Genomic DNA, 13,789 nt, shown 5'->3' with positions numbered 1-13,789 from the left:
CTGCTATTAGGACCTAGCTAGCTCACAAATATTTTTGTCTAGCTATGCGGTCAAGGCATTCTTGGTCAGAAGCATTGCTACATTAACTTTTTACCTGGTCTATGAAGATTTTGAATATAAGAATTGTGTGTAAATTACTATTTTATGTAGTGATATTCCTTATAACTGCGAGGCCAAAGATTTTAATTTGCTTATAATTTTATAATATTGTTGTCTTGTTTAATAAACAACTTTCTTGATTCTGATTCTTTATATGAATCTTGTGTTAACAGCTTTAACAAATGATAAGCATTTTCCTGGGGTAAATAAACGAAAAGTCCCAGTCGGATGTAACTTAAAAGTGTTTTTATTTTAGTCGTTGAGGGTTAACACATTAACATATGACGTCTAAAAAAAGTTTAAAGACTCGTGAAATGTATTTTTGTCTTTCTAGACAGTTGACTAGTTGACTTACACGGCATATGAGTCTAGACGGCAAGAATCTATGCCATTTTGGACAAATCTCTTTGGTTGTGAGCATATATCTTATCGCTATTTCTTGCTTCAAGTTTAATTTTCACCACAAGTTAAGGTATTTTGCAGTCGATTCATCTCTTATATATACACTTTCCTACAAAACATGAGAAGCACCACAAGCTTTTAAACCAACAAAAGAAAAAAATATGGGAAGCATGAGAGTGATAAGCAAGCGTTGTTACTTGAACATATATATCTTATCGCTATTTCTTTTACTTGCTTTCAATGCTCTCATGTTACTTGAAGCACATGGTTTTACCGATGAAAGTGATAAGCAAGCGTTGCTCGCGTTCAAGTCTCAAATTTCTGAAGACAAAAGAGTTGTCTTGTCCTCGTGGAATAACTCATTCCCACTCTGCAACTGGATGGGGGTTACATGTGGCCGCAAACACAAGAGAGTTACTCGTTTGGAGCTCAAAAGATTGCAATAAGGCGGAGAGATATCGCCATCTATTGGTAATCTTTCCTTCCTCATATATCTTGATCTCTCTAATAATTCCTTTGGTGGAAACATACCTCAAGAGGTGGGAAACTTGTTTAGACTTGAATACTTATATATGGGCATTAATTATCTGGGAGGAGGGATTCCAGCCAGTTTGTCTAACTGCTCTAGATTGTTGGAACTTGATTTATTTTTGAATCCTCTTGGACGAGGTGTTCCTTCAGAACTAGGGTCATTGACAAACCTTGTTGTTTTAAATTTCCGTGATAACAATCTGAAAGGGAAGCTTCCGACATCTCTAGGAAACTTGACATCACTCATCCAAGCTAGTTTCGGAGGAAACAATATGGAAGGAGAAATTCCAGCTGATATAGCTAGGCTGAGTCAAATGATGATACTTGAATTATCATTCAACAAATTCTCAGGTGTTATTCCCCCTGCTATCTATAATATGTCCTCACTTGGGATTTTATATATGGCTTTAAATCATTTCTCGGGTCCCCTGAGACCTGATTTTGGTATTCTGCTACCAAATCTTCAAGAGTTAAATATGGGAAGAAATTATCTCACAGGTTCCATTCCAACAACATTTTCCAATATCTCGACTCTTCGAAAAGTGGCATTGAATGACAACAATCTCACAGGAAGTATTCCTACCTTTAGAAATGTACCAAATTTGCAATGGTTAATTCTCAGTGGCAATTCTCTGGGAAGTTACTCTTCTGGAGATCTTGAATTGATCAGTTCTTTAACAAACTGCACCCAACTAGAGAAATTAGGGATTGGTGGGAATAGGCTTGGGGGTGAGTGAAAGACATATATATATTTTGTTACACGTATCTAGGAAATTGTTTAAGTTGTTAATATTGTTCCAGATTGTGTGGAACCTCACCTCGATCCTCTCCTCTATTTGTGTAACTATTTTGGCTATATAATCCTTGTACGTATAATGTAAACCGATGAGGAATTCCACAAGATTTCATGGTATCACAGCATCTAGGACTTTGATCCTCTTTCATTTCTTTTCTCTCTCTCTTTTCTTTTATCTGTTTCTTTCTTTTCGCCATTAATGGCTGCTCCTAACAGCTCTAATGAACGCTTTTTTGGTGTTACAAACATCAAAAATCAAATACTTGTGCTCCTTGATGAAGATGAGCACAACTATGATGCCTGGCGTGAGCTTCTTCTCACACACTGCATGGCTTTCGACGTCTCCGGTCATTTGGATGGTTCTCTCCATCCTGCCAATGCCAACGACGATGCTTGGTTGAAACATGATGGTCTGGTGAAGCTTTGGCTTTACAGCACCATGGCGCCACCACTGTTTCGCTCCTCCTTCCAGACCGGTGGTACTGCTCGTGACGTCTGGAATCGTGTGGAGTCTCAATTCCGTAACAACAAAGATGCGAGAGCCATTCAACTCGACAACGAACTCCGCACAATGGAGATCGGCGACATGACTGTTCGTGACTATTGTCAGAAGATGAAATCAACAGCAGCTCTTCTAACCAATGTTGGTACACAAGTCACCGACCGGACTCTCGTTGTGTACATCATAAATGGTCTTAACGACAAGTTTGATAACATCATTAACGTTATCAAACACAAAGATCCTTTTCCTTCTTATGAGTCTGCCAAATCGATGCTTGAGTGGGAAGAGACCAGACTCAAGAAGAGTACTCGTGTCACTGCTTCACACTCAGACACCTCCTCATCCTCAACTGCACTCACTGCCACGACCACACCAGTGCAGAATCCACACTTTCGCAACCGCAACGACGGTCACAGAGGAAATCGCAGAGGAGGAAGAGGCAACAACAGAGGAAACAGAGGACATTCCTCCTACAATCGCAATCCCTGGAATGGACCACCGTTTTGGCCACCACAACCTCCATACTGGATGCCTCAATACCCGCAGTGGCCACCAGCTCTGCGCTCATTTCCTGCTCCACCACAGCAGGCCAACCTCGTTGAATTTCCGTTGCAAGCTTACACCTCTGAAGCCATCGCCGATCCTTCTTCTACGGACTGGTACATGGATTCCGGCGCCACGGCACATCTAGCCGCAGATGCAGGTACGCTCCACTCTACTTTTAAACATAACACCGGTCAATCTGTCTTTGTGGGTAACGGTTCCTCCATCCCTGTCTCAGCCATAGGTTCATCTTAAATTCAAACAAACACCAAATCCCTATCTCTTAACAATGTCCTAGTCACTCCTAAAATTGTTAAGAATCTAATCTCTGTTCGTAAATTCACTAAAGACAATTGGTGTTCTGTTGATTTTGATCCTTTTGGTTTTACTGTTAAGGACCTTCAAACACGGACATCAATGCTCCGAAGTGATAGCTCCGGCGATCTCTACTCTCTTCCTTCCACAATCAATAAAACGCCGGTAGCTTCCACAACTCTTTTGGCTACAACCCCCGATCTATGGCACAAACGCTTAGGTCACACAAATAATGCTTCTCTTTCTTCTATTTTTCAATTGAATCCTATGTTATGTAATAAAGGGAAACTTTCATCTTCTTGCGAACCTTGTTTTTTAGGTAAATCAATAAAGCTTCCGTTTGTTGCTTCTGAAACTTTGGTTACTCAACCCTTTGACATAGTCCATTCGGACATATGGACATCTCCCATCCCTAGCGTGAGTGGTTTTCGTTATTATGTGTTGTTTCTTGATCAATTCACTCACCATCTATGGGTTTATCCCCTTCGTCGTAAGAGTGACGTGTTTTCAAAGTTCCTTCATTTTTCAAATCTAATTGAAAATCAATTTCACACTTCCATCAAAAATTTCCAGTGTGATAATGGGGGGGGGGGGGAATAGAACAACAAAGATTTTCACAACTATTTTGGCTCTAAAGGTATACATTTCCGTTTTTCCTGTCCACACACATTATCAGCAAAATGGCCGTTCAGAGAGGATGATTCGAACCATTAACAACACCGTTCGAACTCTCCTATTCCAAGCTCGACTCTCACCATCATTTTGGGTCGAAGCTCTACATACAGCGGCTCATATCCTCAACATCACACCATCAAAAGCCATTTCCAATCAAATTCCCTTCACTTTGCTTTATAACAAACGCCCAGCCTATGAGCATCTCAGAGTTTTTGGATGCTTATGTTTCCCGAACCTGAATCACTCTACTCTGCCTAAGTTGTCCCCACGCACAACCCCGTGTTTGTTCCTTGGCTACCCAACCCAACATAGAGGATACCGCTGTATGGATTTGAAAACCAATCGTATAATCATCTCGCGTCATGTTTTCTTTGACAAAGAGAAATTTCCCGCTGCAAACCTTTCTGCACCAAAAGAAACGTATTCTTTTCTAGACACACCTGAACCATCACCGCTCTTTAAATCCATCTTGCAAGCCCCATTCTCTTCACCACCGTAACTCCCACCACTTACAGCACCAACACGCCCTCCTCGTCCAGACCCAATCTTTCATGTTCCCTCTACCATTCAAACTAGATCCAAATCTGGTATCACCAAACCCAGACAGATGATATCACTTCTTGCCAAAACCAACGCTCTTCTTCACAAAACCAAATCCCCAATACCAAAAAGCCATCTCTCTGCTCTCTCAGACCCTAACTGGAATCCCGCAATGACAGATGAACATGGTGCTATGATTAAAACTAAGAGTTGGAACTTAGTTCCTCGTCCGCCTAATGTTAATATTGTTCGATCTATGTGGTTATTTAAACACAAGTACGATGAGAATGGTGTTTTGTCACGTCATAAAGCGAGATTGGTTGCTAATGGAAAGTCTCAAAAAGAGGGTGTCGACTACACAAAAACATTTAGTCCGGTCGTTAAGCCTGCTACAATTCGTGTGGTTCTTAATGTGGCTGTTGGTTTGGCATGGCCAATACATCAATTAGATGTTAAAAACGCGTTTTTACAAGGGGATCTAGAAGAGACTGTCTATATGCATCAACCACCGGGGTTTGTTGATCCTAACTATCCAAATCATGTTTGCAAATTGAACAAAGCAATCTATGGCCTTAAACAAGCTCCTAGAGCTTGGAATGCTCGATTTACGTCTTTCTTGAAACTCATGGGCTTTGTTCAAAGTAGAGCAGATTCGTCTTTGTTTATTTTCAGGAAAGGACGTGACTTCTCCTATCTGCTCTTATATGTCGATGACATCCTTCTCACAGCCTCAACAACAACATTACTGCAACGTGTCATTGCCAAGCTCAAATCAGAATTCCCGATGACAGACATGGGCAAACTGCGTCACTTTCTTGGCATAAAAGCAGAGTACAACAAAAGGGGTCTCTTTTTATCACAATCTGTTTATGCGCAGGACATACTTGCTTGAGCTGGAATGTCCGCCTGCAAACCTCTGGCCACTCCAGTGGACCTCAAGTCAAAACTCTCCATCGACGACGGCGACCCAGTCGCTGATCCAACATCTTATCGCCAACTTGCCGAAGCTCTCCAATATCTAACTTTGACAAGGAGAGATATCTCTTATGCAGTTCATCAGATTTGCCTCTATATGCACACTCCACGACAACCACATCTCGTTGCACTCAAACGTATTCTCCGATAACTAAAAGGGACAGTCAATTATGGAATACAGATGGTCCGAGGTCAAATAGATACACTTACAGCTTACTCCGATGCCAACTGGGCAGGCTGTCCAGAAACCCGTCGTTCTACTTCCGGTTACTGTGTCTTTCTAGGTCCGAATCTTGTGTCTTGGTCCGCCAAACAACAGCCAACGCCGTCTCGTTCCAGTTCGGAGGCAGAGTACAAAGGCGTCGCCAACACTGTTGCCGAGCTCACTTGGATACGGAATCTTATGCTAGAGCTCCACCGACCAATTCAACATGCCTCTGTCGTTTACTGTGATAATATCGGGTCCGTCTACCTCTCAACTAACCCAGTACGGCACCAACGAACAAAGCATGTAGAGCTCGACATACATTTCGTCCGAGACAAGGTAGCTATCAGCGAGGTCAAGGTTCTGCACGTACCTACTTCACTCCAATATGCAGATATTTTCACAAAAGGCCTACCTAGTTCAATTCACAATGAGTTTCGCATCAGCCTCACCGTTCTTCCGACGATGTGACTGCGGGAGGGTGAAAGACATATATATATTTTGTTACACGTATCTAGGAAATTGTTTAAGTTGTTAATATTGTTCCAGATTGTGTGGAACCTCACCTCGATCCTCTCCTCTATTTGTGTAACTATTTTGGCTATATAAGCCTTGTACGTATAATGTAAACCGATGAGGAATTCCACAAGATTTCAGTGAGTTGCCTACTTTCATTGCCAATCTTTCCAAGGAACTCACCGTTTTAAACCTTGAAAAAAATCACATCTTTGGAAGAGTTCCTCACGATATTGGAAATCTCATGGGTCTCCAAAAGCTTCTGTTAAAGGACAATATGTTGTCTGGATCACTCCCAACATCTCTTGGTAATCTTTTTGGACTTGGGGCTTTAGATCTCAGTTCAAACAAAATTGTTAGGAGTAATACCATCTACTATCGGCAACCTCACTCGGTTAGAAAAACTCTATTTGTACAACAATAGTTTTGAAGGAACCATTCCTCCAAGTCTCGGTAACTGCAGTGACTTGTTATACTTAGAGATTGGGTATAATAAGTTGAATGGGTCCATACCTACGGAAGTTATGCAGCTTTCACACCTTCTTACCTTTAGCATGCCAAGTAATTCTATCACAGGCACTCTACCAAAAGATGTTGGACGACTACAAAATCTCGTTCGACTATCTGCTTCCAACAATAAATTAGCAGGGGAACTCTCACAGACTTTGGGAAACTGTCTCTCAATGGAAGAAATATATCTACAAGGAAATTCTTTTGATGGAAAAATACCAGATATAAAAAGGTTGGTGGGTGTTAAAAAAGTTGATTTGTCGAATAATAATCTCTCTGGCTGGTAGCATACCTGGATATTTTGAAAGCTTTTTAAAGTTGGAATATCTCAATCTATCCATGAATAATTTTGAGGGAAGGGTGCCAACAAAAGGAAGATTTCAGAACTCTACCATATTTCGGTATTTGGGAACAAAAATCGTTGTGGAGGAATCAAGGAATTGAAACTACAACCTTGCATTGTGCAAGCACCACCAATAGAGACGAAACATCCATCTCCTATGCTTTTGAGGAAAGTTGCGATTGGGGTCAGCGTAGGCATAATTTTACTTTTGTTAGTGTTCATTGTTTCTCTACGTTGGTTTAGAAAAAGAAAGAAGAACCAGAAGACCAATAATTCAGCTCCTACCACATTGGAGATTTTCCATGAGAAGTTAAGTTACGGAGAACTCCGAAATGCGACAGATGGATTCTCTTTGAGCAAGATGGTTGGGTCAGGCAGTTTTGGTACTGTGTTTAAGGCTTTGCTGCCGGCAGAGAACAAGATTGTTGCAGTGAAAGTTTTAAACTTAAAGAGACGTGGAGCGATGAAGAGCTGTATGGCAGAATGTGAATCCTTGAAAGACATAAGGCATCGTAATCTTGTGAAACTATTGTCAGCTTGCGCTAGTATTGATTTTCAAGGAAATGAATTCAGAGCTCTCATATATGAGTTCATGCCAAATGGAAGTTTGGATATGTGGCTGCAGAGGATGTGGAAGAGATTCGTAGGCCTTCAAGAACCTTGACACTTCTTGAAAGGCTCAAGATTTCCATAGACGTGGCTACTGTGTTGGACTATCTTCATGTTCATTGCCATGAACCTATAGCTCATTGTGATCTTAAGCCAGGAAACGTCCTTTTAGATGATGATCTGACCGCCCATGTTAGCGACTTTGGTCTCGCTCGTCTTCTCCTCAAGTTTGACCAGGAGTCCTTCATGAACCAACTAAGCTCAGCTGGTGTCAGAGGAACTATTGGCTATGCCGCACCAGGTAAAACTATTACACATATGGAATGTTTAAATGAAGAGAAAGTTAATGTACTTTTTTTCATACAATCTTGTTGTCTTTTAACTATGGTGTAGAATATGGAATGGGAGGACAACCATCAATACACGGTGATGTGTATAGCTTTGGGGTTCTCCTTTTGGAAATGTTCACTGGAAAACACCAACCAATGAGTTATTTGGAGGAAACTTCACCCTGCACAACTACACCAAATCGGCGTTGCCAGAGCAAGTCTTGGACATTGTCGACGTATCGATTCTTCACAGTGGTCTCAGAATCGGTTTCCCTGTTTCTGAGTGCTTGAAATTGGTTTTGGAATTGGGAATTAGGTGCTGTGGAGAATCCCCGATCAACCGGTTGGCAACGAGTGAAGCTGCAAAAGAGTTAATCTCAATCAGAGAGAGGTTCTTTAAAACCAGAAGAACAGCTAGACGTTGAAGTGATTATGATTTCCTCTACAGCCTTTGTAACCCAATAAAAGGGCTTATACTAAAGCCTATGTAATATTTTCTATCATAATCTATGCTTTCTGGTTCTCTCTATTACACATACTTTAGAAGGCTTGCAGTAATGAATCCTTGTTTTTTGTGCAGACAAAATATGAATGTTGTGCTACTAGCTTTACAGTAACTCTCAGTTTTCGAATAAATATGAATCTTTTTTTCTTTCCCAGCTTTGTTTGAAATTTCAGTCTTCAGTTGGTGAGAACATAACCGGTAAACCGGAGTAAACCGACATCGTGAAGATAGAGTTGAGATCATGTTGTCAAAACAGAGGCGTGCGTTTTTGCCTAGCGTTCAGGTTCTGTTCGTCTTTTTTAATTTGCTGTAAAATAGTTTCTTCTATTAGGTATATATTTCTATGCATCGTAGCTCGAAGAAGCGATTAGAGTTAGTCCTTGGTTCTTAGTGTTTTTCTTTCACTAAAATGATATGGTGTCTACAGAAAATTCATAAAAACTAGTGATTTTATGTATGCTTTTAGAGAGGCTAACTCTCCGTGACTTACACGGCAAGAGTCCTCATGCCATTTTGGATCGGTCTGGAAGTTTTTAATGTGATTTTGAGCCAAATATATTTACTCTCCTGTTCTTTTGAGCTGCATTACCACCACAAGGTACATGCATTTTGCTTTTGATTTTAGTCCGTAATATTCACTATTCTACAAAATACATGAAGAGACGCAACGGCAGAACAGAGAGGCTCGCGGTGTATGCAGAGCTTTCAGAGGGAAGAGTGTACTCGTGGTAATTCTTGCAAAATTTCCCATGATGAAAAAGTAGGTAATCGCACAATCACCTTATGTAATCTGTAGGTTTGAAAAATAATCTGTAGGCTTCTGTAAGCTTATATGCTAACCTCATTATTTCATAGGGGTTCGGAAGTGACAAAACTTATTTTGCTTCAGTCTCAACAAAGAGTTATCTTGGTTGTCAAGAAAGAGAGATTGTATTTGATATTGAAGCTTTTATTCCCCATGAGTTTTTACTTTATGGTTATGAGGTTGATTCTTCCATCTGCTTTCCTATTCACTTAACCACTTGAAAACTCAGCTGTGGTCTGCGCTCAAATACCGAGATTAACGGAGGAGAGTGATAAATACGCATTGCTCGATTTTAAGTCTCATGTTTCTGAAACAAGTAGATTCGTCTTAGACTCGTGGAATGTCTCCCTACCTATCTGTAGGTGGAATGGAGTTAAGTGTGGCCCAAAACACAGAAGAGTAATTGTTGTGGATCTTGGAGGACTGAAACTAACCGATGTAGTCTCTTCCTTCATCGGTAACTGTTGGAATCTCACCTTTGATTAATAGTTCACAAAGAATCAAACATGAGCAGAAGAAAGTAAGAAGAAGAAGTTGAAGGAATAATCGAGAGATAGAAGAAGATGAGAGGATGTGTTTTGTGTCGTACAAGAAAGAAGAAAAGTCTTATGGGCCATGTTGTTTTTATTAGAAGGCCCATATATGTTATTGGGTTATTTTGTGTTAGAAAACAATTATGCAAGTAATTAGGTTAAAATAGAATGTAGTATAAATATGTAAGGTTGTGGTAAAAACAAGATAAGGAGAATGAGAGGTTAAGCAAGTGGCTGACCAAAAATCCTTCAGTAACCTCTCATTTCTAAGATCACCGAATCTTGCAGACAACTTTTTTCGTGGTGCAATCCGTTTGGAGGTTGGAAACTTTTTCCGGCTACAATATTTGAACATGAGCAATCATTTTCTTAGAGGAGTGATCCCAGTTGTTTTGTGTAACTGCTCTAACCTTTCAACGCTTGAAAGGAGTTAATCTCAATCAAAGAAAGATTACCAGACGTTGAAGTGTGAAGGGGTTTTCTTTATAAATATCATATTGTCTTTTCATAATCTGTGGTTTGTTTTTGTTTCCTCTGTTTATGCTCTCTTTTGTTTCCAGATTAGATTAAAATTGTGTTTCCAGCTTTACATTATCTAGAAAGAATGATAATCTAGACAAAAAAGTGAAGTACATGCGTTAACACACAACTCATCAATACGAGCTCAGTGACTCGACTAAAAGAGGAATCATTGTCTTAACAGCTACGTTCTTCGTCTATCATGGTTTTGGAAACTAAGTGATAAGCTGCATCGGGCGTACATGCGAAAGAATAAATCACGTGGGACTGACACGTGTGGAGGCTATTAAAGATATTTTCTGCAACTTGCTCGGTTGTAGATTAGTAAAGCTTTCATTCTATCTTTTAAAAGAACTCATGCATTTGGTATATGAGTTTCTCCTGCGTGAGAATTTGAGAGAGACGATCTAAAGAATATGATGCTCTAGGCTTCTCTTTGTATACCGATACAGAAATAAATATACAGAGTTACATCTTAATTCTATCACTAAGACTACAATTTGCAATTTCTTGGCAGAGAAGACATGTAATGTTTTTACCAAAAAAAAAAAAAAAAAAAAAAAAAAAAAGACATGTAATGCCTTGCCTAGCTCCATTAAAATCATCTTGCCGAACAAGGCTTGGGTAGGTAGCTCCATATTCGTGTTAAGAATATATAAGCCCATTTAGTTTCTTTCATGGCCTCTGTATTTGTATGATAATCCACTTTGTTGGACGTATGTATATCTTATATCAAAGCACTACAAATCAAGATAGCCACTTCATTTTTACATCTGACATGTACTTTACTAGTAGTATTATTCTACAATGTCCTCGGCCTCGCGGCCCGTGAACCCATCTCCAATCCCGTACGTGTCAAATACTATCAAGCCAGCTTTATCAAACCCAACACGTGATTTATTACCATCCGTAGGTTTTTTCTTTTTTGCCCTAATAAACCGCGTTGCTCAGTTTTATCATTCAGCACCTGTAACCGTCTCCGCCCGTAGATTAAAAAATATCTAATCTCTTCTCTAAAATAGCACGCGCCTTATCACCGGCTATATCCGGTAATTGACTCTATTATTATATTTTTAAGCTAAATATTTTACGTATAAGGGCTTTTTGTCTTCTTCTTCTTCTTTGTTTGTAAACAAATTTCAGGAGAGAGCCACTGAATTCGATTTTGGCCTCACAAACCCAAAATTTTCCCGAGAAAATCTATTTCAACCGAACGAATTTGAAAACTCACCAAGAAGGTTCTCTACCTCTCTCTCTCTCTCACATTCTCTCTATCTTTCAATTTCTCGTAATCAATTTTGTCTTTAATCTTTGTAGTTTTTTTTTCTCGATTTATACAGATTCTGAGATCTTTTATTTGCGTCTCTTCGTAAACAATGGAGGTGAAAGTAGCTACCACGACGTCGTTTCATTGGTCAGGACGTCACACGACGATTCCTCAATGTCCGTCGTTTTCTCAAACCCTAACTTCCTCAAAACGCCGTCGTTCTTCTCGTGGAAGAGCCGGAGATGCCTCCTCCGTTTTTGGAGGTTCTTTATCTTGTCAGAGTAGTTTAAAACCTTCCACGTTTCTTGGAACACAATCTGGGAAGCTTCACCGATCTGAATCTTGTGAGCTTTGGGAATTCTCTAAGGTAACAACAGATGTGGTGAAGAGAAATAATAGTTCGTTAAGGAGAGTTTGTAGTGCGAGCTCAGGTTTCTTCTCCAACGAAGCCTTCTCTGTAAAGATGCAGGAGTTAGCCTCACAATTCAGGATTGCAGGGCAAGAAGACGAAGAAGAGAACAAACACAAATCAGAACCAGTAGGTAGTCGTAGATTTGGTTCTGTGAAGCTATTACAAGAGTCTGTTCCTGGTTTTGCTTCTTTGGAAGCACCGTGGGCAGAGATGGTTAACCATTCAAGCATTGAAATGAAAGCAAACAGTGTTGATTTGCCTCTGTCACTTAGGATAATAAAGAGGAAGTTACAAGAAGAAGCGCTTAAAGAAGCTAGTGCATCTAGTTATTGTTCTATCAATAGAGCTTTTTCTTCTATGGTTTTCATGTTTGAGGAGCTTCATAGCTTTGCCTTGCAGACTAGGGTGGGTGTTCTTAGGCAGGTTAAGAAAGAGATGCGTGCTTCTTTGCTTTGGATTTTCCAACGCGTCTTCTCTCAGACACCTACTTTGATGGTTTATGTGATGGTTTTATTGGCGAACTACACTGTGCATTCAGTTGCATCAAATCTACCTATTGCAGCATCTCCTCCACACTCAGAGGAGACAAAAGACGTGCCATTGGTTAATAAAGGTTCAGATCAGACGCATCAAAGGATTGATTTTTCTTCATTTAAGGAGTCTAGTGTAAGTGGAAGAGATGGTAAAGGGATTGATGGATCCAAATGGTTAGGTTCCCACTTACCGTTACACCGAGACTCGGTTTCAGGAGAAGGGATTAGAGAAGAGGAGAGGAGTCTGTGGAATTCGATGGTTGAAGAAGCTGTTCAAATGCAAGATTCCCCTGTTGATCGTGACATGAGATTGAGATTTGTTTCACCGGTCAGTGCAAGGATTGAGTTGGATGATTATGCCAATCACACTAGAACAGAGCTTTTATATAAGATTGGTTTGGCTCAAGAGCCGGACAACCATCTGCTCCTAGCTAACTACGCTCAGTTCCTTTACCTCGTTACTCAAGACTACGACAGGTAACATTCAAGTGTTTATTACTTGTACTTTGTGAAGTATATTCTTGCACTTGGCTCATTGAACATCAAAGGTGTGTAGATTGGTCATGAATCTATGTAACTTTGGAACTTGACAAATGATGTTTGCTTTTGGATGTGTATTAGAGCGGAGAACTGCTTCAAGAAAGCCATAGAGTCAGAAGATGTAGATGCGGAAGCGTACAGCAAATACGCTATCTTCCTGTGGAAAGTTCGGGACGATCTCTGGGCGGCTGAGGAAAACTTTCTCGAAGCTATATCTGCAGACCCTACCAACTCCTTCCACGCCGCCAACTACGCCAACTTCCTCTGGCAAACGGGTGGTGAAGAAACATGTTTCCCATTAGAATCGTCTGAGTCTCCTCAGGAAATGGCTTAGGAACGAGTGAATGTTGTGGTTTGTTAGCGGCAGTCTGCAGTGAAGAGACAGGGACAGAACTTAGGTACACGATAGAAGCAAGAGGAAAACTGTAAGTAGTGTTTTTGAGTGAACCAGTGCAGCTGATGAGCATTGCTTCTCTTTGGTTCTTTTTGTTTTTTTGTTTTGGCTTTTGCCTAACTTTCCACTCAGTAGTAAATACGGTCGCAGATTCCATTGGTCTACTGATCATGGATGCGTCCAATAAGAAAGAACATGTGTAGATCCAACACTACTAATAATAATCACTGAGCATTGCTTTTGGTGAAATAATAAGTGAGCATATTTGCATCGTTTAATGTAATTGTTACCGTCTTTGAGCTTCGTTCAGCAGTGTTGTGGTGCTAAACAGAGACTCACACACAAGAGTCTACCGCTCTAGCGTTGAACAACCTTTTCCAACAAATGGGCC

General features: G+C 40.4%; 1 protein-coding gene and 2 pseudogenes across 3 annotated transcripts; all 3 read left to right on the top strand.

Annotated features, from left to right (window-relative positions):
* The first annotated feature begins 662 nt into the window (after nucleotides 1-662).
* On the top strand, nucleotides 663-1,945 carry LOC147942609 (uncharacterized; annotated as a pseudogene). The gene is made up of 2 exons (XR_015559061.1): nucleotides 663-1,383; nucleotides 1,531-1,945. The product of XR_015559061.1 is annotated as an uncharacterized LOC147942609 (transcript).
* A 3,614-nt stretch (nucleotides 1,946-5,559) lies between these two features.
* LOC104790937 (putative LRR receptor-like serine/threonine-protein kinase At3g47570 pseudogene) lies at nucleotides 5,560-8,526 on the top strand (annotated as a pseudogene). Its single transcript, XR_015560432.1, has 3 exons — nucleotides 5,560-6,001; nucleotides 6,222-7,862; nucleotides 7,955-8,526. The product of XR_015560432.1 is annotated as a putative LRR receptor-like serine/threonine-protein kinase At3g47570 pseudogene (transcript).
* A 2,691-nt stretch (nucleotides 8,527-11,217) lies between these two features.
* LOC104790934 (uncharacterized) lies at nucleotides 11,218-13,647 on the top strand. The gene is made up of 3 exons (XM_010516731.3): nucleotides 11,218-11,490; nucleotides 11,593-12,941; nucleotides 13,086-13,647. The coding sequence occupies exons 2-3, from the start codon at nucleotides 11,629-11,631 to the stop codon at nucleotides 13,336-13,338; spliced, it is 1,566 nt and encodes a 521-aa protein (XP_010515033.1). The 5' UTR covers nucleotides 11,218-11,490; nucleotides 11,593-11,628; the 3' UTR covers nucleotides 13,339-13,647.
* The last annotated feature ends 142 nt before the right edge of the window (nucleotides 13,648-13,789 follow it).

This window comes from Camelina sativa, chromosome 6 (assembly GCF_030686135.1).
Source record: "Camelina sativa cultivar CO46 ecotype springtype chromosome 6, ASM3068613v1".
Classification (NCBI taxonomy): domain Eukaryota; kingdom Viridiplantae; phylum Streptophyta; class Magnoliopsida; order Brassicales; family Brassicaceae; genus Camelina; species Camelina sativa.
Note: the sequence above shows the minus strand (reverse complement) of the source record. Positions and strands in the feature narration are given on the sequence as shown.